Raw genomic sequence first — 26,711 nt, forward strand, 5'->3', positions numbered from 1 at the left:
AATCTTAAATAAGTCTTTGAGCGCAGCCCAAAGGAAACTCCTTTTTGGACAATTATCTGGTCGCACCACATCATAGTCTTACAATGGGTCAGATGGGTCATCAGTATTGCATGTACCCTGGGGTGCACGGTGGAGGTTGGCCGTTGGCTGTGTTTCTTGTAGGCAGCAGTTATGCTTTTAGAAACTGAATGTGCCTTATAACTACTTGAATCAAGGCTTTTCTTCTGTTTAGAAGAGTGTCCGTGGTGTTTCCTAGAGCAGTTCTGAAGTTTTATACTTTGTCGATTCTGAATGCTTTTTTGGCTCCGATGTGTCTTGGAGCTCTTTGGTGCCGATGTTTTTATTGCTGCAGACTGATGCCTTGGTGTCAGAGGCAATGTCAGAGTAGTTGTTTTTGGTGCCGTAATAGTTTCAGAACGGTCTCCTTTTTGATGCCTGGTCACAGGGTCACCTTAAACCCGAAGGTTGTGGCGCATGATGTTGGGGTACTGGTGGTGGCGAGTGTATAATATTTGAGGTGGTGGTAGTAGTACTCCGTACTGGACATAGTTTTGGTCCTCGGTCCAGTGTGTGGTCAGTGATTGTGGTTGTACTGGATGTAGCTAGTTCTTCCCCAGAACAAACTTTGAACACTGAGTAATGTGGGCTGGCTGTTACCGTCCCACCTCTTGCTGGGAGCGCTGGCTTCACTGTCCACGTTGCTGATCTCTGCCTCATTTGTGGGCTCCATGTTATGTGGAGCAGTCGATCTCATCGTGATCAAAGAGTCTTATTTTTTTATTTACATGCATAGGCAGGGCACTATTCTTTGTTCTCTGGAGAGCCAAGTTAGAAGCCGTGTGCGCGTACTTTGTGTGCACTGAGGGCACAGTCTGAAGAGTTCTTTCTTCGTCTCCATCACATGCAGACTATCATTCTTGATGGTGGAGTTATTTGGAATCCGGGAAGTCTTTCCCCGGTGTAGAAAAAGATTCCGCCGATTACTTTCCCCGTGGACCGTCTGCCATCAAATCTTTAACAGCTTAGACTTAATCAAACAGAGCACAATGGCGGCAAAAAACTTTAAGGGGAAACATGTTCTGACATGCACACTGCCTTGAACAGGTGGGGGGGTTGAGGCGAATCAATGTGCAACACGGATCATACAGTTTCCTCGAGAAAAAACACTTTCAAAAGTCCAGGCCCAGCACTAGATGCCACGAGTAGGCATAGCATGTGCATCTGCAGCTAACACAAGCTACGAATACTTACTTTTGCTAGGGCGCTGCAGGGTACTCTTACACCGCACTTCTGTCTGTTGGGAAATATTTGCAGGCCCATGGAACAGAAAATAGTACAAACATTTTTACAGCCAGCCTTTGTATTGGCCAGGTGGCAGGTCGCTGTCATTTGGATGGGGCAGAGGGCCCCCCCATCAAAAACCTGCAACATGGATGTGGTAGAGTGGTCATTGGCAGAGAAACTACATGCAAGGCATAGCAGGAGGGATGAAAAGCTTAAAGGTGGCCTTGGGGTGGAAGATTTGACCCCAGAAGTCCCACTTAAATGGTGAGTTCTGACACAGAATTGTAAAAGGGCCGATTCCTATGTTTAATGGCGCCGAACAGTGACACATCTGAAGATTACAACTATTGAATACTTGTCTCCTGTGAAAGACAGATATTAAAATGGAATGTCCCAAATGATGCTCACCTTGTCCTTGTAAGTGCTGTACAGTTTGCAGTAGTGGACAACTTTACAATTAATTAAAAAGTCAAACAAAAATTATGAAGCAAACGCATACTCTAATGTTCGCAAGATTTACTGTAAATTGTAACATAAAAGTGCAAGGTTTATTAGATGTTTCTTTCCTTTAAAAATATCCAAGTTGGCGATCCAGACAGACATTGGAGCCCAGTACTAATGACTTATCTAAATCCCCCATTATTTTACTGTAATGCATTAAGGTCTTTTTCGAAGATGTGCTCAAGTCTGAGTGCTGTGGTTACAAAAAACATTACATACAAGTCTATTCATAGCAAATGATCAGAAAAAAATTAAAGCGAGTCTTGCCCCCTACTGCAGGAAGGCACATTTTAAGTTTTGTAGTCGCTCAATCCATTGATATGAAGGTCTGTTTTTCCTAAACACAAATTAGATGGGAGGGGGAAAAAAATGGACATCCAAAATGTGGGTGAATTCAGAACAATGTGCTACTCTGGACAAGTTCCTGTTTCGCACACAGCCATTACAGGATGACATTATGCGACGCTATAATAACTTCCATGTGGCAAATATTTGCTGTAACCAACTTAAAACCTGAAAAGAGTTTATTAAAGTACCAACAAACTACAAACATCTCTAAATGTTTATTGCCATATTACAATTTACAGAAGACCCGTGGCAGTGTACTAAATTGGATTTTAGTAAATTACTTTCTACAAAAATAAAGGCAAGCTTTATATTCGCTTAACAGATTCACAACTTAAATTCAGTGCCTTTAAGGAGGTGCCAATTAGAAATTGTGCTGCCTTCACAAGAACTGCAACTTAATGGACATGCTTAAACAAAATTTGAGCCATTGATTCATGCGATAAGACTTTGTACTGCTTCTTAAAACTGCCTCATTAACTATTTACAAGTTAAAGGAGAGGGGAGAGGGCATGGGGCAGTTGGTAAAACCACATTTCAGTTTGGTGGGAGCAGAAACCTGCATGCCATTCAGTCTACACAGATTAGTAGATTCCCCATCAGGGTATGCTGCAATTCTACCTTCTCTGAAGGGTTGGCTATTCTTTAAACTTTCACACACACAAAAAAAAAGCTCAATCCAGTTTACATTTTATACAGGCTGCAAAACTGGGTCGCAAAACCTGACCACAGAATCGACAAAGATGGCCGTTATTAATGCTGTGGACCCATTTGTTCAGCTGGATCTGCAGCTGAAAATGGATTAAGTGCTTTAGGTTGGGGGAAAAAAAATTAAATAAAAAAAAGTTTAAGGCCCCATTATATAGAATCCCTATTGGCTTCGGTCTAACTTAGGATTAAAGATAACTCTTCCTTTGAAGTCTCAGAACAATGGGGCATCTTAAATGCAGGTTAACTAGAGGTCATTGCAGAAGATTGGTAGAAGCTCAATGTACAATGTTCAAGTTACCCCTGCTTTAAGCAGCCCCAATACAAAATAAATGACCCAATTACTTCCCCACAATACCATCAGCACGGCCATTATTCCTATACACAGATCACCAAACGAAAGTAAACACTGACGTACTGTTCCACTCAAGAGTCCATAGTGTTAACTTCAAATTGGAAGCAAACATAAAAAAAAAAAAAATGGATGGAAGACCAAGTCCGTCTCAGAAACCAAGAGTACTAGAGCGTTGAACCGCACGCCTCCATTACACTCTTCCTGTTCCAGCCCTCTGGGTTGTTTGGTTTCTTCTGGGGGTAGCACCGCCCCTTCCACCTCTGAATCCACCACGGAAGCTGCGACCACGGAGAAACCTGCCAGAGACTCCAAATGTCTCTGTATTCAGCTTCCGTTCCTCAGCCCATGTTGTACGCCTGGTAAGACAAAAAAAAAGTCCAAATGAAACCAGTACAAGAACCTGACATGGATGAACCAAACCTGGCAAACATTTAAGCCAAAACAGAGAAAGCCTTGTGTTGCACGCCAGTGTTTTCACCCAATATACAAAAGTGGAATTAAAAGCTACCTCATGCTCCATATTAAAGTCAATTATCCAATATCACGTAAGAGGCTAGTGAGAGAAAGTAGCAGCAAGCCAGCACACAAGTGCTTAAACTTACATACTGAAAAACTGAAATGAAGTTAGCTATGCAAAGTGCCTGACCCATTCCACCCAGCGTTTATCGAACAGGAATACACCAGGTAGTAAACCAGTTATCCAGTACACCCCATTGAGCTAGTCTAAACATAGCAGTCACACTCCAATGTTACACTACAATAACATCACTAACACAAGGCAGTACTGACCTACCTAAAGAGGTTTGTAGTTTGGTGCAAAACAAATGCAGGGTTGTATGTCCATATGGGACTCGGCAGTGCAAGGCAATGTATTGAGTCTAGATCTGCGCATCTCCCTTTTCCCCACACCAAGGCCACTGCAATCCTTGTGATATCACCCGCAGCACTGGGAACAGAAGACTGGATTTACCTTCATTAGCAACCTCGCAACTGGAAACCCACAACCCAAGCAGGCTGGCCACACAGCTCCAAAATCTATATTATATATAGTAGAAAGGTCTAACCAAAAACAAGGCCAATTGTACTACAATACACCAATAATTCTGGCCCCTATTACTACTACAAATGTATGATCCAGGAGCTCACCACGCCACAGGCAGTTGAACATTTTCAACTGCTCCAATGTCTGATCGACTTTTGTTATATGGATCAAAGGAAAAACCATTTCTCAAAATGATCACTTCTTGCAGCTCTCGTTAGTCCTTTCACACCAAGGAACACCTGTAAGTTTTAGTGATCTCTTGTGCATGATAGTGTTGTTTGGTCTGTTCTTCCCAGAAAACAAAGGCTGGAGTGACACCACAAAAAAAAAAAAAGAATCCAAACACTTCCTTCCCATGCCACACCCCTTCAGAGTTAAAGGAGCTTGCCAATTTCCACCTCAAATCTGCTCCATTACCAGGATAGACGTCTTAAGTGTGAAGTTACAGCAACCCACTCACAGCAACAAGTCATTTGTGGCCCTGCCGAAAGGAATTCTTTCAAAGAACACACACTAAGTGGCACTTTTACACTTCAAAGCTATCCCCCCAGGCCTACATTCCTCTGGTATTCAATGGTAAATATACCCGTCTAGTCTTCTTTGTGTATGTAGAAAATAATCATGATCAGCTGCACTGACAAAATACTCTACGACATTTTCGGTTCCAGTCCGGACCTGGTGATCGAGTCAGATGCCAGTCGCCAGGGTTGGGGCGCCCTTTGCGGCTCTCTCTCGGTGGGTGGCAGATGGACGGAGGAGCAACTTCACCTCCATATCAACTGCCTGGAGCTCCTTGCGGGCTCGTTCGCGACCCGCTCCTTCACCTCGACCAAGGTTTCGTGTTGTGTGCTTCTTCGGATGGACAACACGACTGCGGTCAGGTACATCAATCGGTTGGGAGGCACGCACTCCAAGGTCCTAGCGGACCTTCCGAAAGACTTTTGGAACTATTGCCTTTTTTCGCCAGATCTCTGTCACGGCGGAGTATCTCCCAGGCGATCTGAACACTGTAGCGGATTGGCAATCCAGGAATTTCCGGGATGCCAGCGACTGGAGACTGGATCCTTCAGTATTTCAGAGAATTTCAGACCTTTGGGGTCTTCCAGTAATGGACTTATTTGCGTCCAGATGGAACGCCCAGATACCCCGCTTCTACAGCTGGAAACCGGATCCGGGGGCGGAAGCAGTGGATGCCTTCCTACAGGACTGGTCCCTGTTTCCAGCTTATGCGTTTCCCCCCTTCCTTTTCATTCAAAGGGTGGCGGCTCAAGTCCGCAGGCAGAGAGCTTCCCTGATTCTGATCACGCCAATCTGGAGAGCTCCATGCTGGTTCCCTTCTCTTTTGGAACTATCCTGGGACAAGCCTCTTCGACTTCCGTCGTTCGACCACATTCTGACGGATCCATTGGGTCACCCGCATCCGCTGGTTCTCCAGGGCCATCTACGTCTCATGGCATGGAGGATTTCAGGGGACGTTGGTCTTGTGACTCGCTTTCGAGAGACGCTGAGCTCCTCATTCGAGGAGCCTGGGCTCCTAACACCACTAAGCGGTATAGATCAGCATGGAGCAGATGGGTTCGTTGGTGTGTGGGAAAACACCTGGATCCCATGGGCTCCTCTGTCACCGACGTGATTAACTTCCTCGCTGATCTTTTGAAAAAGAAATTGGCGTACAGCACAATTAATTCTTTCAGGTCGGCAATTTCTGCTGGGCATGCCCTCGTTGATGGCTCTCCGGTTGGTGAGCACCCTTGGGTTTGTAAACTCCTTAAAGGTATTCGTCTTTCGCGCCCCCCAGAACCTCGTTATTCAGGTTTGTGGGATGTTAATGTGGTCTTGAATTTTCTAATGTCCTGGCAGGATAATCAATACCTTTCCCACAAGGAGCTTTCGGCCAAATTAGCGATTCTCCTCTGCCTGATTTCATGTAAACGTGCTTCAGATGTTCGTGCACTGGACGTATCAGCCAGGGTTTTTACCCCAGAAGGGGTTACATTTACTGTTTCAAGAAGAACTAAATGTAATACCAGGTCAGTAACGTACCCGGCTTCCCCAGATTCGCCAAAGCTCTGTGTTGTTCGTTGCCTTAAGACATATGAGGACGTTACTCTTGAGCTCCGCCCTCCGGGCGAGAGACAATTACTTATTGCGGTTAAGAAGCCGTTCAAGGCAGTTTCCTCTCCCACCATTGCCAGATGGGTCAGGTGGATAATGTCTGAAGCTGGAATTAGCGTCACTGACTTTAGGGCTCATTCCACTAGAGGTGCAATGGCTTCCAAGGCTATTCAGGTAGGTGGACGCCTGGAGGATATCATGAATGCAGCGGATTGGTCCTCAGATTCGACTTTCAAAAAGTTCTACTTTAAGCCAATCCATGAGGCTGCTTCGTTGGTGGTGAGTAGGCTTTGAACAAGCAAAATCCTCGCCTCCGCTTCCTGACATAGAATGAGAAATGTCCTAGTTATCACAAAGGAAAGTTTCAATTCTATTAAGGAGGCGGAGGCGAGGATTTTCCCACCCAGGCTTTATCGAGCCTCCCCTCCCGTGACTGGACTATGATATTTTACTTCGTCTAAGGGAAGTATACTTTTTTCTGAGTTTTAATGTTCTCATTGATAAGCTGTGCAATGCTGATTAAGTTCTATCTGCATTCCGTGCTGTTTACTCCATTGCAATGTTCTTGAATTCTTCGACATTGTTCTGGACAAGATATTATTATTATTGTTTCTCTTCCCTAGGCTCCGATCAAAAAACGGACTAGTGGTTGGACGACTTCTTTCCTGCGGCAGCTCCCAAGAAAGAGGAAGGACTAACAGCTGGGACTCCATATATACGAACTGTTGGACTCTGATTGGTTGTTAGGTTACCAGGACTACCGCTGCCATGTTGGTTTGGGTAGTCCATGATGTATTGTTTTTTCTTTTACTACTAACTTGCTGTCCAATAAAATGGAGAAAGGACTAGCAAAATCCTCGCCTCCGCCTCCTTAATAGAATTGAAACTTTCCTTTGTGGTAACTAGGAAATTTCTCATTAGAAGTTGCAGGACCACTATTTTTTGTGAATCCCTAAACTGCAAAGCGCCTCCAGCCAGCCACAATCTGAACTCTTGTCCCAAATCCATCCCAGTGTTTAGAATTTTGGCATCAAGAGTATCGTTAATTGACCAAGTGTGGACAGTGTTTATGCTTCTGCAAAAAGCGTTCTAGAACCATAAAGGTTAGTGTACCACTTCGACCTCATAGAACACTTTTGTCCTAAAATGAACACTTGCATCTGTATTTACATTGGGTTCCTCAGCCACCTAAATTGCAGCTCACTCAAAATGCCACTCTATGTAGCTTACTCAAAAGACCATTCTTACAATCTCTTCGCTAGTTTGATGAAAAAGGTTTAAGGACTATGAGCGGGAATGACAATATAGACAAAGCCTTACATGAATACGAAGAAATGCTGTCACATACAATTGACAAGACTATCCCATTAAGAGTTTTTAAACCTAAACCTGCCCCTAAACAAGAGATATGGTTCTCAGAAAATCTCAGACTATCCAAACAGGCCACACGGAGGTTAGAAAAGAAATGGAGGATCTCCCGCCTAGACAATGATAAACACACCTACAAAGAGTCTTTGAAAGCATATCACAAGGAGATTAGATCAGCACGAAAAAGCCATATAGCCTCACAGCTTCTGGCGGCTGGCAATAACTCCAAGACCTTGTATCAGATATTACTGACCTTCACTAAACCCACTGCTTGTGAAAGTCCAGAAGTGGCGTCGCAACATCTGTGCGACAGTATTTCCCACTTCTTTACGAATAAAATAGACGCCATATATTCCAAAATCCTTCTTTCCAACTTGCCTTACAGTGCTACTAATGACCTCACAACTAACTCTGATAACCCCCTCCTTCCTGAAAACTCCCTTTCTGCATTTCCCCCTATCCAGATTGAGGAGGTACAAGCACTCATGTCGCAGATAAAGAGTGGCTCCCCCTCAGACATCATTCCTGCACGTATCATGCCCACTCTAGCTAAAGCCCTAGGACCCACCATCCAGGGATTAATAAATCTCTCACTTAGTACGGGGCAGGTCCCGCTTGGATGGAAAAAGGCACTGGTCAAACCTCTCAGGAAGAATACCACCATTCCCTGGAGTGAGCTTAACAATCTGAGACCAATATCCCTACTCCCCTTCTTGGGCAAAATCACAGAAAAACATGTGAATAAACATCTGTCAAGATACATTGAGTCTGTAGGAGTGCTGGATCCATCACAGTCGGGCTTCAGGCCCAGGCACAGTACAGAGACCGCTCTTATGTCAGTCGCAGACGATCTGCGTATGTACCAGGATGGGGGGTTTTCCGTCATCCTGGTGCTATTAGATCTGTCTGCGGCGTTTGACACCGTATCTCACTCTATTCTCATGGCCAGGCTGGAGAACATCGGCCTAAAGGAGGATGCCCTCGAATGGGTAAGAAGTTTCCTGACTAATCGGACCCAACAAGTAACCATGGGCAATTTTCGGTCAGAGGAAGTTGAGATCACTAAAGGGGTGCCACAGGGCTCATGTTTGAGCCCAACCCTCTTCAACATATATGTGGCACCCCTGGCAAACATCTTGAGAGCATATGGATTTGTTCCAATATCCTATGCGGATGACACTCAACTCCTCTTTCCCTTCAAAACCTTGACACCCGAAGTTAGGAACTCCTTCTCCCTCGGAATGAAAGCGGTAGCACACTGGATGTCTTCCAACTACTTGCAATGCAATGTTGGAAAGACTGAAGTCATGTTGTTTGGGGGGGCAAGACAACTTTGGTCTCCGGACTGGTGGCCACAAGACCTTGGCCCAGTACCGGAGCCTAAACCATCTGTAAAAAATCTGGGGGTCCGGCTGGACCAGGAACTCTCCCTCAAGCAACATGCCAACCAGGTGGTGGGATCCTGCTTCCACATAATCAGTATGCTACGTAAGATCTTCCCCCTCCTGCCAGACGACAGCAGAAGAACTTTGGTACAGGCATTAGTCATGAGTCGTTTAGACTACTGCAACGCCCTGTTTCTGGCTGCCAATGAGGGAGTCATGGCAAGACTACAGGTGGTCCAGAACACGGCTGCCCGTCTGGTCTTAAACGCACCCCCCCGCTCACCTTCCAAACCCCTTCTAGAAAAGCTTCATTGGCTGCCTATCAGACAAAGGGCTAAATTCAAGGTAGGCTGTACCATACACAAGAGTCTCAACGGTATGGGTCCGGCATACCTGGCCACCAAATTTGTCCCTTACAAACCCCCACGCCCACTTCGTTCTAGCGAACAAGGCCTTCTAGTAGTGCCCAGAGCAAGAAAGGCAAGGCAGGGCAGCAAAGCTCTCTCTATAGCTGGACCGTCTCTTTGGAATAGCCTTCCCATCACCCTAAGGCTGTGCACAGAATATCTTCCATTCAGGAAAATGCTAAAGACCTTCCTTTTCAGCCAATAGACAGCATACGTGCTCCCTTTCCAAATGTGGCGGATGTCAAAAGCGCGGAGATGCTCCCTAGGGAGTCGAGACCAGCGCTATACAAGCCAGTAAAATAAATAAATAAAATAAGTATTTGATAAAGAATTTCTTAAATTCCAGGTTTGTGAGGCAAAATGTATATATTCCCAGCCCCTGGTCCGATCATCCAATTACAGCAGTTTCCACATCTGAATAGTTCTGCAGAAGGTTTTGGAACCAGATACTTTCAACTGCTCAAGTCTGGCAGTTCAACAACCGGCACTCAATGGCATCTCCCACCGGTGTTCTGCAGTACCCAAAAACGTATATGCACTTCACATACAATGGACTACAACTCACACAGACATGCTCGATCACTAGTTTGATTCAAACTGCATTTATGCAGCTGGAAGGGAGACCACTTTGTCAATCACTACTTCAATGTTGGCTATCGGCAATGGTTTTAGCCCCATTGTCCATGTACTGAAGGCCCATTCTTTACCACACTATTGACTAGTTATGATAGTTTTAGAAGCAAATGTGAACTACGAATAAGCTCTTTCCTCCCAAGCCTCAAATCAAATAGGAACAGTTTAATATATCACACTGAAATAGGGACAAGTTACACCTTAAAGTGACAAACCCTATTAGATGCACCCGCCAGAAATCTGGGAAAAGCCATCTTTACATGGACCGTAGTTGATATTTGTTAACCACCTTTTAAAAATGATCCTTCTTGCTACCTGCAAAACCTCATGTTCCTGTGCCCACAAGTGAAATCTCCAGAGATCAATCCTCTGCATTAAAACGATTAAGCAATCCGATCCATCTCATAGGAATAAACGATTGCATTCTTGAGAGATTAAATCTAACCCCACACTAGCCCAAAGGATCATGGATCTGGATAACTAGAAACAGTGAATGCGTAGGGAATGAAGGATGCATTATAACCATGCAATGTGAAAGGGAGGCCGTGACCTGCTAGCAGAGTTGAAAGCACAAATACAATTCTGGCAATGGTGTAAACACATGAGCATAGGCAGCATTTCTTGAATGGAAGCAGCTCTTCAATCCCCACAAAATATGCTCAAATTGAAGGCTTTGGCCCAAGAAAAGCCAAGAAACCAGAATCCGCATGAATGAGATTCTGCAGTACAATGCAGCGACAGAATAAAAGTTTGTCATTTGTAAAAAAAAAAAAAAAACAATTTCCACACAGCAAGCTGGACAGGGACTTAAGTTAGTTATTTTAAAATTCTAGCTTGCTACAGAAATCCATAAGTATTCTCTGAATGCACCATTGCTTGGCCCACACAGCTACAGACAGGTTATGCTACAGAACCAATAACTTGTAGCTGAGCTGGACACTTGGGAAGCTGGGTCCTGGTTATTACATTCATGAATGTGCAGCACAGAGCCATAAGGCTCACCTCCCCTCTGATCGAAAGTCACCTATAGGTGGGATACCTGAAACTGGACCAAACAAGAGCAGGGCACTCGAACCATGTCAGATGTACCAATGCAAGTACTGCGTATATATGCATGCCAAGAAGAGCAGCAAGACTGCTCACCGGTCTGAAAATGGATTAAGATATGCATGCCAGTTAGATTGCTCTGCCAAAATCACTTCATTTTATGCAAACCAGCAGTTATAGCATAGTAGTCGTGCCTGGAAAAAATGAATGAAAGGAAAGTTACCTGGACTTCATCTCAGAAGAGATGTTGTCGAAGAAAGACTTCGTTTTGTCATAATAGCAATTCGGCCCCAGAGGGTCTTCTTCTGGGACACCCTCACTGTTTTGGGTCTCCACACCAGAATCTGTTTTCTCCTCTTCCTTCTCTGGCTTGTCATCTAAAATAAGGAATGAAGACTGTTACACAAGCTAGAGCATTCAGGTGTGTGATGCTTCCTTGCATTAAGGACAGGCAAGGATTTTCACCCGTAGAACATTTTTGCATCGTGATAAAGTATCTAGGTTCAACAATTCAACATCATAGAAAAAAGATTTCTGCGACTTCAGTTCTCTATAGGTTCACGTGCTTCAAATGTGCTGCTGCAAATGCCGAGTAGGAGGAAACATTGAAGTAATACATTTTGCAACACAACAGCTCACCCTCCTTACTGATTGGATCTACCAAGCAGCTAGGGAGGTCAACATAACAGGACATTTCCATCAGATGTTCTTAGCAAAAGTGAGGATCATAGTAAAAACTCATGAGGTGGCAAACGATGCCAGAGTGAAAAACAGTAGTTCCAGGCTAGTAACCTGCCTCGGTATAGCTCATGTTCACACGTTTTGGAAAAGTAAACCGTACAAAGGAAAATGCGGAATGAAGTTCCCTTTATGGGACCAAGCTCCTGCCCATCACCTGGTCCCACGCAGGTCTGGTGCCTCAGTGGACCAATGCATCCACTCCAGAATCTCTTGACGTCATGGCTGCAGGTTTGAAACATTGCTGGTATACTCCGCCTTTCCACGAAGATCGATAAAATCAGTAGCATTGATTTGGTTAAATATCTGTTAACCAGCCCCAAAACGAGTGAACACACTTTACAAATCCTGTTCCACCCTCAGCTGCGCTTTAGGCACTGCAATGCTGCGTCTTAAAGTCCCCACATCTGCTAGGTTGCTGGACTGCAGCTCAGAAAGTGACTGTGGGAGGGCACCATTCCAGTTGCCATCCTCCTGGTGTGTGCACAAGTTGTTGCGGTTAGAAGTCTGCACCCTTTATGGCACAAAGATATACAAGCTGCCATGTGCTTTCCAAGAAATGTCAGGGCACCTTCACTCTTCCAGTGTTGAATTGTCTGAATGCAAACTACACGAGTAACAGTGCAATACAGAATTTCAAGACGCTGGCTTTCAATCTTAAGTTTACGATGAGTCTGGAAGTTCACATACTATAACTGCTTCCCTAATGGGGCTACGACCATTCACCGGAATCCTTTCAATTCTGGAGCACTATCTGGGAGAGGAGGAACAGCTCCATATTCATGACCATTTAGGTTGTCAATAGACTGCTTTAGCGGTCTTGTTGAAGACCTAACATGTAGGGGCAGCCTAGCTCACAATTGTTTTTCTGGACTCTTATTCACTGGGTGGGGGGGGGGGGGGGGGGGGGGGGGATCAGGAAAGATGAGAATAGGGAGTGGATAGGACCACCTGCACCCAGTTTCCTACAGGGAAAAAAATAATCATACGGACGCCAAACAATGACGTGGATGGGCAATCACCATTCAAGCTGGCACTGAAAAGTTTACCAGGGATTCCCTGCCAGACTCAGAACGTTCCAAAATGTGACTAAGTCCATGCTGTAAAATCTTCAGAGTAATTAAACTCAAACTGAGTCAAGTGTCAGCAAGTAAGCCAGTACCCAATTGCACCCAGTCTTGTACCTTTGCCCAATACCCTGATACAATCATCAGAACAGTTAAAATCTGAGGGGATCTCAGCCGTGTACAGAGTTAGCAATGTTAAGACATTTAACTAAGGTAGCAGAGCTCCCACTTTTTTCCTCACTGAAATGGCAGCGAACTGAACGGGAAATACATGCTAAATAGAGGGTGTTTGAACAGCACTACACTTTTGCACAGCATAAATAATCTGCACCTCAACATACTGATCAGCATTCGGTAGGGGGGTAAAAAATAAACCTAGGCTGCATTAACTCCCTGATCAAGCAAGTGTGTACCCACAAAGAATAGAAAGGCCAATTTAGGAAGTCACAAATTACCCAGGGTAAAAAAGGTGTTGATTCTAAAATGCAATTCTGACACTTCACGTATCGGGAAAAGATAAGCTCTATACAAACCGATCATGGAGGTTAGGACTAATTTATCCATTAAGTGACAGTCGGCTACGATCACAATTGAAGCTACTGCACAAATACATTAAAACTTAGAACTGGCACCCGCATGCTATTCGTACAAACTCCAGTTGTTACAAGAAAATAGTTTTCAAAAGCCAGCGCACGAGATACATAGTTACTAGTCATTCAAGTTAACACTGAATGGGAAGTCCGTGCCAACTCTAAACAATACAGCTCTGCAGAGTACATGCCAAAACACCTCTGGAAAGAGCCAGAGGTGTCACAGAACAGCACCCCTACCCTCCAAACATTACCAACCCTACTGGTCAATTAAATAGATAAAAAGTCTCAAAGTTGATGGTAGCAAACCTTTAATGTTTAGTTTATTCTTAAATTCTTTGTCAAGTTCTTCTCGGTTAAACTGTGCATTTGCCGTTTCAAAATCAAAGTCTCCTTCAAATTTGATTGCATTTTCCTTTGTACTGACTGGCCGGTTTTGTCCTCTGGAACGATTACGTGTTCTCCTATTACCTGCAATGGAGCAAGCTAGATTAGCCAAATCTGTTACAGAATTCAAGAAGTATCAGCATTAAAATAAAGATTGAAGTTAAGCTGAAGAATACATGTTAACCATTGGCGGTATTCAAGATACTTTGAAACAGGTCTCAGATCATACGAAAAATCTAACTTTGACAGTCCTATGCCAAAGAGTTAACAGTGAGAAAATACTAACTTTAAAAGAAAACAAAAAGTTTGTATACCTCAAGGTTACCATAAACTGGCTCAAGGTGGTTTTGGAATAGAATACAGAATGAACTACGATTTAAGTGGTTCTCTATTGGCGGTTATTGGATACCATGCAATCTATCCTACCACTAGATTAAAAACCATGTGAATTTACAATTCTAATCTGTCAACTTTTGCAGAAATCCATGTAATATTAAAGGTAATCGGTTGGAATACCACTGGTTCACCAATAAAATGGACAAGTTTCTTTTCACAATAGGAAGCCAGCTTTAGACAAAACTACGATCTAAAAAGCACTATATAGAAAATGTTACTTACCCTGCACACTTCAGTTTGTTGCATGTAGTGGTGTAGATTCACATGACGTGCATACCAACCATCTAGTGTTGGTCTCTGATGTGTGCAACTGGTTTTTCTTCAATGAAGTTGCAGTCACTAGGTATAGTAACTCAAAATATTGCTGGTAATACACATGAACATCAGCTCCATTGTTAGATTGTTTTTGCCGCTTGGGGATAAGGATGGAAATGGAGAGTAGAAAGAAGAACATACGAAGAAAAAGTATCTGCAACATCCAAAGGCTTCCAAGGAAGAGAGTTGGCGCATGTGAATCTACAGCATTACATGCCGCAAACCGATGCTTACAGGATAAGCAACTTTTTGCGTACGTGTATCTGGGGGCACAAATGCTATGCACAGACCGCAAAGCAGCCCCATCCCATCCCTCCCAAGCAGTAGCTGGCCAGAGGATGCTGCACAAGATTGAAAGTGTACAACAAGCATTTACAATGCAATGGTCTCGGCAATATTATAGGTAGAGCTATTGGTATTGCTCATTTTTAGGTCTCGCCCTGGAATTCGCATCCGAAGGATGCGTCCAGGGCGGAGACTTATAGTCGGCTGACACGGGGGAATGAGGGACACAAAACTGTGACGAGCGTGGATTGAGCTGCGTGCACGCGCGTCAACATTCACGCATGCGCACATCACAGCCACACGCATACACAGCACTCACGCATGCGCACATACACACGCATACACAGGCACACCCCCGTCACCTACACGCATACACAGAGACCCCTCCACACACACCAGCCCCTCTCCTCTCGGCTCCACACACACGCACACGCATTTACACTTACACAGACACGCAGGCACCCAGACAGGCAACCCCCCCCCCTCACACACACGCATACACACAGACTCCAGGACACATACACATACACACACACATGCACGCTCACACACATACACAGTCCGCCGCCGCGCGCGCGCACACAGATGCCCCCCGCCCCCCCCAACAAGGCGACGCCCCACTCACCGGCATCCTCAGTGCAGCGGCTCCCACCGGCAGCAAGACTCTTCTTCCCTTCTTCGGCACCGGGGCGCAGGGTAGGCTCCTGCCTGCTCCGGTGCGCCAAACAATCGCGGCTCTTCCGTGGGAGGCGGGGTAGGCTCCCGCCCTCCTACTTCCGGTTGTCCCGCCCGGCCTGCCTGACTTCCTGGTAGAAGACACGGAATGTTCATGGCAAACAGACAGACAAAAAGTGTCTTAAGAATCTTTCGTGCGCCGGTAAAGTCATCGCGGTGCTGACCAGCAGAGGGAATGCACAAGGTAAGCGGCTCGCAAGGAGGTGGTGGGGGTGTGAGGCGAGGGACGTGATCTCGCTTAATTTAGTTTCGAGTAGAGCCCCCTGCCTCCCTCAACCGTGCCCCCTCCCCCGCTTGAAGGGGCCTGTACTATGCCCCTGGTGCCCATTTGGTTTGTATTGTAAGTTCGCAACTCATTATATAACACACGTTAGAGTTGCTCCCTGAGCCTATTCTTCAGGACATTGACACAGTTTAATTCCCTCACAGGTGGCCCGTGTGTGTGTTAATGTGTGTATATGACGTTGCACCTGTAGTTGTGAATGTACGCACGTCTGACTGGCGCGGAGGTGTGCATGCATACGTGTGCATCTATCTCTGGATGCGGGCAAGAGCAGAAATGTCCTCTCTCTATGTGTGCTTCAGTGGCCAGCCACTACTGCCTCTCCAAAGGACTTGCGGATTGCCTTGTGTTGCGATCAAACTCACTTCCGGATTTCAGTAACGCTAGGTGTTACCTGCGCATTATCAGGCAAGGCCTTTCAAGGGATGAGCTCCGGAGCTCATCTTTCTAACAACACGATCCGGCTGGAGCAGCGGGGACGGCTGAGGTGCTGAGAGGACTCGGTGCATCAGAACACTGATGCTGCAATGCAGGTTTTCTCTGAGCACTTACAGTCACTGTCACAACCGGCTTTCGTTTTCACTGTTAACAGCACATATTTCTTTTACAAGTGGGATTAAAGGAGGTAGGCAGAGGACCGTGTTCAACAAAAAGAGGGGACACGTATTGCATGCAATCCTCCAGAATTGGCACCGCTTTTACAATATACGCGCTGCTGTGATTTGAGGCCCTGTTGAACAGCTCCAACATTCACCAGACATCATTTCCTTCATGTAGAGACATGAAGAATGGCGGAGAGGGAGTTTTGAATATGAGGGACTATGTTAATGTAAAAAGGGCATAAAGTACACCCTGCCGTAATTCTGGTGCAGAGTGACTGCAAATCCTCCAGTGAGCCCACACTGAAGGCCAAGATTTGTCTGTGAGATACGGGAGACTCAGGGGCCCTCTTCAAATTCTGCCTGTGGGCCCCCTCCATTTTGCATTGCGTCATAGAGTGTAATGTGCTGTAGGGCACAAGGCGGCTGTCTGCTGCACATGGTACCTTTGTATATTTTCTTGTCTAGAACCAGATATTCCTTAATACTTCCCGGAAAATCTGTTCTTCTCGGAGGAGCTAGTGTGTCACCGAACAGGATGTGACACAGGGGTATCGGAGCTAGGGGAGTCAGAAACGCTAACATCATGGAAGGGCCTTTAATGGTGCAGGTTTGATGATGGAATACCTTTCTGCTCTTACATTATTTAAGGAAATGTGCTCCCTGTGCTTTCCAGTGAGGAGTGTTGAGTGTCCGGTGTAGTACAGAAAAATGGACATGCATCCTCGGATCAGATTGTGGCAGCTAGACATGCAGCAGAAGTTCGTTGTCACTCGCTTCCATTTCTGCACATTCAAGCACCTTGGACCGGAAAACGTACGCTTGTCCCTAATGTAACAAGCGCGAGGCCAGGTGCTGCAGCAACATTACAGTACTCCATTGCCGTGGGCCCAGAGCCATGAACTAGGTTTAAACCTTCTCTAATCTCAGTTCCTTCGTTAATCAGATGCACCGACCAGAGCCGTAGCCTCCATTAGCGCAGCAGGAGCATTGGTGCCGGGGTTCAGAGGCTCTATGTAGACACCCAAACACACACACACGGAGTGACAGTGAGTGCGAAGTGACAGTGAGTGCGGAGTGACAGTGAGTGCAGAGTGACAGTGAGTGCAGAGTGACAGTGAGTGCAGAGTGCGTGCAGAGTGACAGTGAGTGCAGAGTGACAGTGAGTGCAGAGTGACAGTGAGTGCAGAGTGACAGTGAGTGCAGAGTGACAGTGAGTGCAGAGTGACAGTGAGTGCAGAGTGCGTGCAGAGTGACAGTGAGTGCAGAGTGAGTGCAGAGTGACAGTGAGTGCAGAGTGACAGTGAGTGCAGAGTGACAGTGAGTGCAGAGTGACAGTGAGTGCAGAGTGACAGTGAGTGCGGAGTGACAGTGAGTGCAGAGTGCGTGCAGAAACAGTGAGTGCAGAGTGCGTGCAGAGTGACAGTGAGTGCAGAGTGACAGTGAGTGCAGAGTGACAGTGAGTGCAGAGTGACAGTGAGTGCAGAGTGACAGTGAGTGCAGAGTGCGTGCAGAGTGACAGTGAGTGCAGAGTGACAGTGAGTGCAGAGTGACAGTGAGTGCAGAGTGACAGTGAGTGCAGAGTGCGTGCAGAGTGACAGTGAGTGCAGAGTGACAGTGAGTGCAGAGTGACAGTGAGTGCAGAGTGACAGTGAGTGCAGAGTGACAGTGAGTGCAGAGTGCGTGCAGAGTGACAGTGAGTGCAGAGTGACAGTGAGTGCAGAGTGACAGTGAGTGCAGAGTGACAGTGAGTGCAGAGTGAGTGCAGAGTGACAGTGAGTGCAGAGTGACAGTGAGTGCAGAGTGCGTGCAGAGTGACAGTGAGTGCAGAGTGACAGTGAGTGCAGAGTGACAGTGAGTGCAGAGTGACAGTGAGTGCAGAGTGACAGTGAGTGCAGAGTGACAGTGAGTGCAGAGTGACAGTGAGTGCAGAGTGAGTGCAGAGTGACAGTGAGTGCAGAGTGACAGTGAGTGCAGAGTGACAGTGAGTGCAGAGTGACAGTGAGTGCAGAGTGACAGTGAGTGCAGAGTGCGTGCAGAGTGACAGTGCGTGCAGAGTGACAGTGAGTGCAGAGTGACAGTGAGTGCAGAGTGACAGTGAGTGCAGAGTGAGTGCAGAGTGACAGTGAGTGCAGAGTGAGTGCAGAGTGACAGTGAGTGCAGAGTGAGTGCAGAGTGACAGTGAGTGCAGAGTGAGTGCAGAGTGACAGTGAGTGCAGAGTGACAGTGAGTGCAGAGTGACAGTGAGTGCAGAGTGACAGTGAGTGCAGAGTGACAGTGAGTGCAGAGTGACAGTGAGTGCAGAGTGCGTGCAGAGTGACAGTGAGTGCAGAGTGACAGTGAGTGCAGAGTGACAGTGAGTGCAGAGTGACAGTGAGTGCAGAGTGCGTGCAGAGTGACAGTGCGTGCAGAGTGACAGTGCGTGCAGAGTGACAGTGCGTGCAGAGTGACAGTGCGTGCAGAGTGACAGTGAGTGCAGAGTGACAGTGAGTACAGTCACTCAGCACCACCACATTATCAGTCAGAACCACCACAGCATCACTCAGAACCACCACAGCACCACTCAGCACCACCACAGCATCACTCAGCATCACTCAGCACCACCACAGCACCACCATAGCACCACTCAGCACCACCACTGCATCACTCAGCATCACCACAGCCCCATTCAGCACCACCACAGCATCACTCAGCACCACCACAGCACAAATATGTTCTCTCAATGTTTCAAGCTTTATTACAAATGTCACAAAAAGATGTTAATATTTCACTTCTGTTCTTGGATTTTGTTACAATAAAATACACTGAACATAATCTTCACAAAAGTTATTTACAAAAGTTTAAGCTATTGCCATTATAAATTACAATCACTTTTATTAAGTATTAAAAAAAATTAAAAGCCATTGTTATTTGTAATATCAATACATCTAAGTCACGTAAATACAAATGTTGCATTACAAATGCTATAGGTGTCACATTTGCGAAAGTTATAACTACTGGCATTGTAAATGACAAAGCTATTAATTTAGCTATTTTCAAAACCAACACATAAATGAACGTTTGGTGAATTTCCATTAAAATATTTGACTTTTTTACTAAGATATTATTATACTGTTTTATGCAAACAAAATTTAGATACTGCATAAATAACTTTAATAAAACATATTTTATATGAAGCTTTTTATGTAAAAAAAATATATAGCATAAAGCAAAAAACAATTGCCATTTACAATGCTAATAGCTCAAACTTAAATAATGCGAGACCTATTGCATTGCAAATGCTTGTTTTTTAATCTTTTTTGTATCCCTAAATAAATGGCATTGTCATTTCTATCGGCATTAGCTTTTTTTGCATATGTGATACCTATTGCATTAGCAGAGAGAGAGTGAGGTAGTGAAAGAGAGAGAGTGAGGTAGTGAGAGAGAGTGAGGTAGATAGAGAGTGAGGTAGTGAAAGAGTGAGGGAGGGAGAGGGATGTTGTCAGGTAATGATATAAGCATAGAGTGATGTAGTGAGAGAGAGAGGTAGTGAAAGAGAGTGAAAGTGAGTTATGTTATTCTAAACTTTTTAAGCGCACAACACCCAGGGGTTTCATGGCGAGTTAGTGAGATAAAAAGAGTGAGGTAGTGAGATAGAGAGTGATTGAGGTAGTGAGTTAGAGAGAGAGTGAAGTTGTGAGCTAGAGGGTGAGGTAGTAAGAGAGTGAGGTAGTAAGAGAGTGAGGTAGTGATGTTTTGAGAGAGAGAAGTTGTGAGATAGTGAGGTAGTGAGATAGAGTGGTGTAGTGAGGTAGAGAGAGTTATGTAATGAGAGAGAGGTAGATAGAGTGAGGTAGTGAGAGACAGAGACTGAGGTAGTGAAAGAGTGAGGTAGAGGGATGTTCTGAGGTAGTGAGATAGAAACAGGGAGTGAGTTTGTGAGGTAGTGAGATAGAGAGAGAGTGAGGTAGTGAAAGAGAGTGAAAGTGACTTAGTGAGATAGAAAGAGAGAGTGAGGTAGTGAGATAGAGAGAGAGTGAAGTTGTGAGGTAGTGAGATAGAGTGAGTTAGTGAGGGAGTGATGTAGTGAATTTTTGAGGGAGTGAGTTGTGATATACTGAGGTAGTGAGAGTGAGATTGAGATAGAAATAGAGTGAGCTAGTGAGATAGAGAGAGAGTGAGATAGAGAGTAAAGTTGTGAGGTAGTTGTGAGCCAAAAAGAGGGAGGGATAAAGCAGCCCTGGTTGTAATGCAGTGGTTGTAATGCATTCCTATATGAGCCACAGTATTGCCGCCTGATTGTCTGACTTTATATAAACTCTGCAGAAATAATCTGAAAACAAAGGGGAACTTAAAACGCATTCGTGTTCGTCACCAACAGACTGCTTTGTAGATAGATGACATGGTTAAGACGCCTGTTGCACAGATCTAGTCTAGCTGCAGTAAGCTTCCGGGCACTGTACTGGGGAGGTATGTCCAGCGTTAATGGACTTGCTCTGGTACCACGATTGAAACAACGTGAAGCAGCTCAGAGTGTTGATGTGCCTGCTGCAGGGGTCGTCTTGTGACCTGCAGGTGACACGTGCCAGGTGTGGTGAAGTAGCTCAGTGGGTGAAACGCTCACTGCAGACAGCGGCACGTCACCTGTATGACGTCAAGCAAACTAAATATGTCACAGCAGAACACTACTTCTAAGCTTACATACACATTACTTAACTCAGTCGGTACAACTTGTACTAGAAGGTGTATTTGAATCAATTTAATAAAGCCAGTGTTTAAAAAAAAAAATAAAAGGACATACTTGTTGAGGTGGGACGAAGTAAAAAAATATAAAGAGCATCCAAGCCAACACAAGTAAAAACTATAACGATGTATCGATACGCAAAGCGTAGCATTTTAAAATAAAAAAATAACAATGGCACATTGTACCATACTGTAGAAAAGAGTAGCATGGCAACCAGTCCATCCCGAAAGTTGTACTTGATAGCGCAATAAATGTGTTATTACATAGCATTCAGATTATTGCTAGATTGAAAAAAAGATTCTCAACCCCTGAATTATGATGCAACGCTCATAGTAGAGGTGAGCCTGCTATTTGTGCCAGCATCACATTCGAGGAGACACTCCACACGTCCATGCCCAGTGGTTGGGACGCGTCCCAAAAGGACTGCATCACCATCATATGCTGGGGTGGGTGCTAGCTAGAGTGCAAGAGGAGCAGTTTTAAAATATGCCCTAGGACGAAAAGGGGAGCAAGTACATTTTGCATTGTTAGGACTATAGGGGACCCACGAGCTTACTTATGTAAAACAGACGTAATCACAATATGCTAAGCACAGAAATAATTTAACAGTAAAATCAACAGAACAAAATTCTGAGCACAGAAGTGGGGCAACAGTAAAAAAAACAGTAAAATACCCAGATGACCGGTGATGCTGGGTACATCAGCGCTCAACGTGAAACACACAGAAAAGGCAGTGCGCATCAACGCAATAGAAACAATTGACAGATGAAGCTGTGTGCAACAGCCCCGAAACTACACCGGCAAATGACTGATACCTAGCTGAGCACAAAATACAGAGAAGGCAGGCAAGGCTGTACGCCTCGGCGCACGTAATTAATTCGCAGGCAAAGTTGTACAGAGACAATTAGCAGGTAAAGTTGTATGCGTCAGCGCTGAACAAACAAATGCCCAACGAGGCTGTGGGCATCAGTGCACAATGTGAGCTTCGTGGGCAAGGCTGTGCACATCAGCGCAGGGTAAATCACTGAGAGCAAAACTCTGTGCACCAAGGGAATTATGAAGCAAGACTTTGAGCATCAGCACAAATGGAATAAGAGGTAAATGAGGCGGTGCGCATCAGCACAAGGTGAAATTCACATGGCTTGATTGACATGCTGGGTCCAATTACAGATGGGCCACCACTACCCTCGATGCAGAGCAGGACGACGGGGGGCAGAGCAGGACGACGGAGCTGCGGGGGGAGGGAAGGGGGGGGGGGGGGCAGAGCAGGACGACGGAGCTGCGGGCGGAGGGAAGGGGGGCAGAGCAGGACGACGGAGCTGCGGGGGAGGGAAGGGGGGGCAGAGCAGGACGACGGAGCTGCGGGGGGAGGGAAGGGGGGTGGGGCAGAGCAGGACGACGGAGAAGTGGGGCAACAGTAAAAAAAAAAAACAGTAAAATACCCAGATGACCGGTGATGCTGGGTACATCAGCGCTCAACGTAAAACACACAGAAAAGGCAGTGCGCATCAACGCAATAGAAACAATTGACAGATGAAGCTGTGTGCAACAGCCCCGAAACTACACCGGCAAATGACTGATACCTAGCTGAGCACAAAATACAGAGAAGGCAGGCAAGGCTGTACGCCTCGGCGCACGTAATTAATTCGCAGGCAAAGTTGTACAGAGACAATTAGCAGGTAAAGTTGTATGCGTCAGCGCTGAACAAACAAATGCCCAAAGAGGCTGTAAAACACAAATGCCCAACGAGGCTGTGGGCATCAGTGCACAATGTGAGCTTCGTGGGCAAGGCTGTGCACATCAGCGCAGGGTAAATCACTGAGAGCAAAACTCTGTGCACCAAGGGAATTATGAAGCAAGACTGTGAGCATCAGCACAAATGGAATAAGAGGTAAATGAGGCGGTGCGCATCAGCACAAGGTAAAATTCACATGGCTTGATTGACATGATGGGTCCAATTACAGATGGGCCACCACTACCCTCGATGCAGAGCAGGACGACGGGGGGCAGAGCAGGACGACGGAGCTGCGGGGGGAGGGAAGGGGGGGGCAGAGCAGGACGACGGAGCTGCGGGCGGAGGGAAGGGGGGCAGAGCAGGACGACGGAGCTGCGGGGGGAGGGAAGGGGGGGGCAGAGCAGGACGACGGAGCTGCGGGGGGAGGGAAGGGGGGGCAGAGCAGGACGACATACCACGGGGGCCGCAATTCTCCTGAGCTTCGGCGGCGTTACAACGTCCTCCGGGAGTGACCACCACTCTTCCGTCCACTCCTCCTGCTCAACACCGGCTCTCTCCGCACGTCATTGGGGTGCCTTGTCTGCTTCTCGTCCTCGCTCCTCGATGAGCTCATCTGCTTCACGTCCTTGTTCCTCATTTGGCTCGTCCTCGTTCCTCAGGAGTGCTCCGGTCTGTTCCCTCCGTCTCCCGAGTCCTGAGCACGCACACCTCAGCGTCCTGCAATTATGGTGGGCGTTCAAGATGCCAGTTGCGATGAGATCCTGTGCGGGCGGGACAGGACCAGCGGGAGGGGGCGGGAAAAAAGACGGCGGGAACCAGACAGCTGGAGGGGGCGGCAAAAAAGACGGCTACCACTGAATGATTTATTTAGCGGGAGGGGGGCGGGAAGAAAGACAGACAGCGGGAGGGGGGTGGGAAAAAGAATACAACAGCACAGCGGCCGACCTAATCAGCGGGAGGAGGGCGGGAACAAACACAGACAGTGGGAGGGGGGCGGGAAAAAGACCAGGCAGGGAAAGAAAACAACGGCCGACCGATTCAGCGGGAGGAGGGCGGAAACAGACGGACAGCGGGAGGGGGGGCGGGAAAAAGACAGCGGGAAACGAGGACAGCAGCCTACCTCATCACAAGAAGACTTAAAATGGCGGCCACAAGCTTCAGATTTTTTTTCGGAATTGGGGGCGTATTTTGCTGTTTTGAGTGACGGGCGACGTCACTGTCTAAAGAACAGCAAAAATGACGCCCCCAAATCCGAAAAAGACGGGGCTTCTTTGGAGGGATAGCTCTCTCCTCCAATGGCTGGCCTCCATTTAGGAAGCCAGCCAATGGAGAAAGAGCAAAAAGAGGGAGGGATAAATGCAGCACTCTAAGAATCATTAAATCTCCGACTTCCGGTTTCTGCCTTACGGCAGAACCGATAGTCCTCGACCTAAAAAGGACCGCTTTGCCAACATTAGCTAGTTGGGGAGCTCCGACATCCACAAAGTAATGCTTGGTGAAACTGTGGAGTTGAACAGGTATCTGCTATGCAGATGCCAGCTATTGAGACGTTACTCAAGGCTGCCATAGAGGTCTATTTTTAGGGAAGCGTGGGGTCTGGGAGAGGTAGGTTAATGTAATTTAGCTTTGGTGCAATAGGTCTGTGTATATATTATTCAAAAGGGTTGTCATGTGAATGAACTCGTCAGGCCTCTTAACATCTAGACTCTGGACAAGGGAAGAACACTGGAAGTCCAAGGGCTTGACGGAGGTGGAATGAAGAGACCACCTTCGGTATAAATTGGGAAATAAGGACTAGTAAATCAGTATGAACTTAAAAGAAAACATCATGAAGTGCAAGTGCCAGAAGCTCACTCACAACTAAGGGAGGAAATTGTCACTATGAAAACAACCTAGGTGAGGAAGTGTAGAGGGTGTGAGTCAAGAGACTCAAAATGAGAATCCATAAGTCAAGAAGATTATGAGGGGTTTCCAGGCAGGGACAGGAGGCACCCAAAGTACGATGACTTAAAATCATACATAAAAATAAAGTCTAATGGAGGTGTGAGTCAATATTGCTCCAGGTGAAGCGGGTAACATACGGTCTTGGATTGCTGCATGGAAAGGGTTGAAGTGCCTATGAATTCAGTAGAGTACAAATTTCTTCCTTTTGGATGAATAGCAGGCTTTCATTGAAGGCCTGTGGGCCTTCCTCAAGATTGTCCTACATGCTGGGGGTAGGTAGCAGTAACCCAATTCTAAGACCACAGGAGCCAAATCAAAAGATTTATTTGCTTGGGGCCAAGATTTCTCAGCATGATGTGGTCTACTGGGCAGCTTCAAGACACTAGCAAGGTCTAGGAAGGTGATGAACCTGTGCTTTTTGGAGCAGGTAGAGGCCACCAGGATGAGTGATGTTTCCGAAGTAGTCAAACAAAAGTACTGAGTAGGACTTTTAGGTGGAGTGCCCACTTGTGGCTTTGCTGCTGCATCCTGGTGAGAGTCTGCAACATTGTCTTGTCCCTGTAGGTACTCCCAGTAGAGAGCCTTTGTGATTGTGTCCACCACCACATATTGTGGGCTAACAGACAACTGAGGAGAGTCACCCTGCTTCTGTATGAAAAACACGGTCACACCTGTGCAAATGAAGACCATCTTTTGCTGGATGACACAGAAACACTGAGGGCTAGATGAACGGCAAGCAGCTCCAGGTAGTTAATGTGTAGACTGTTAATGGGGTGTTCACACCCCTTGAATGGTTAAAACTTGTAAGTGTGGAGGAGCCAAGCTGGCGACCAAGATGGCCACTTAGGCTCCCGGCTCCAAAGCCCTCCTTATTCTGCCACAAGATCCTGTTATTTACCCTGCGCCTATGCAACACCCCCGCATAGATGAGTCGAAACAACGCCTGGTTGTGTAATCCAGAGTGATCCACCAGCTTCGAGGACGGAGAAACATCGCCTTTACAATTGAGGCCTACATCAGCTTTGAAGCCGGGACTCTAGTAAGGGAGCAGCCGGCTACTAGTTAAACAACATCGGTCGTGGGAGTCCGGGAGGGACCGGTCAACCGGTATGGAAGTGGAGTTTTGCCCGATTCTAGCGGTGAACATCCAAACTGATCTGCGGCAAAAGTAGAGCAATATAATAACATGGTGGCTGCAATTGGAGTGCCATAAATGACGGAGCCCGGAGTGTGAACGGCTCAGACATTGTCTGAAACTCGGCCCGATGGATGCGGACGTAATCTGGAAGGCTACCCTGAAGTATCCCAGCAAATCGATGGGTTAATACCTGGGCCGTAACTATACAACAGAGCGGGGTTTGCGTCTACAGACACGGGGCATAGATCGTGAACGAGTTGAACGAAATGGCGCCCAATACCGACCTAAGTACAATTCAGACCCGCTCCTCCAAAGTGACCGGAAAAGACCAAACGCACGAATTGGGACGATATATCCTATCTAAGGGGTATCCGAAAGAGGAAAAGACTCACTATCGAGGGAGAAGAATTGGCGCTAGCCAAGGTTAAACCGACGCTTGGAGCCGTCATGACGGCTATCGGTGGTCTACATTCTTCCCTGGGCCGGAGAGCCCAAGCCCTGGAAAATAAGCTGGTCACTGTTACGTTTGAACTGGGGCTAATGAGAACGGCTTTCGTTCGATTGAAGGACAAAATAAGAGCCATGA

At 46.4% G+C, this 26,711-nt stretch overlaps 1 protein-coding gene across 2 annotated transcripts in view; it reads right to left on the reverse strand.

The window, feature by feature from the left end:
• Window positions 1–2,333: 2,333 nt before the first annotated feature.
• LSM14B (LSM family member 14B) overlaps window positions 2,334–26,711 on the reverse strand; it is a 59,618-nt gene continuing 35,240 nt past the window's right edge. For both annotated transcript variants that reach the window (XM_086932867.1, XM_086932868.1), the window contains 3 exons: window positions 13,895–14,056; window positions 11,414–11,567; window positions 2,334–3,549 (listed from right to left, as the gene is read on the reverse strand). In XM_086932867.1, the coding sequence (XP_086788993.1) occupies window positions 3,384–3,549; window positions 11,414–11,567; window positions 13,895–14,056 (482 nt within the window). In that variant the 3' untranslated portion in view covers window positions 2,334–3,383. The remainder of the gene's footprint in view (window positions 3,550–11,413; window positions 11,568–13,894; window positions 14,057–26,711) is intronic.

Source organism: Lissotriton vulgaris, chromosome 7 (assembly GCF_964263255.1).
Source record: "Lissotriton vulgaris chromosome 7, aLisVul1.2, whole genome shotgun sequence".
NCBI lineage: Eukaryota > Metazoa > Chordata > Amphibia > Caudata > Salamandridae > Lissotriton > Lissotriton vulgaris.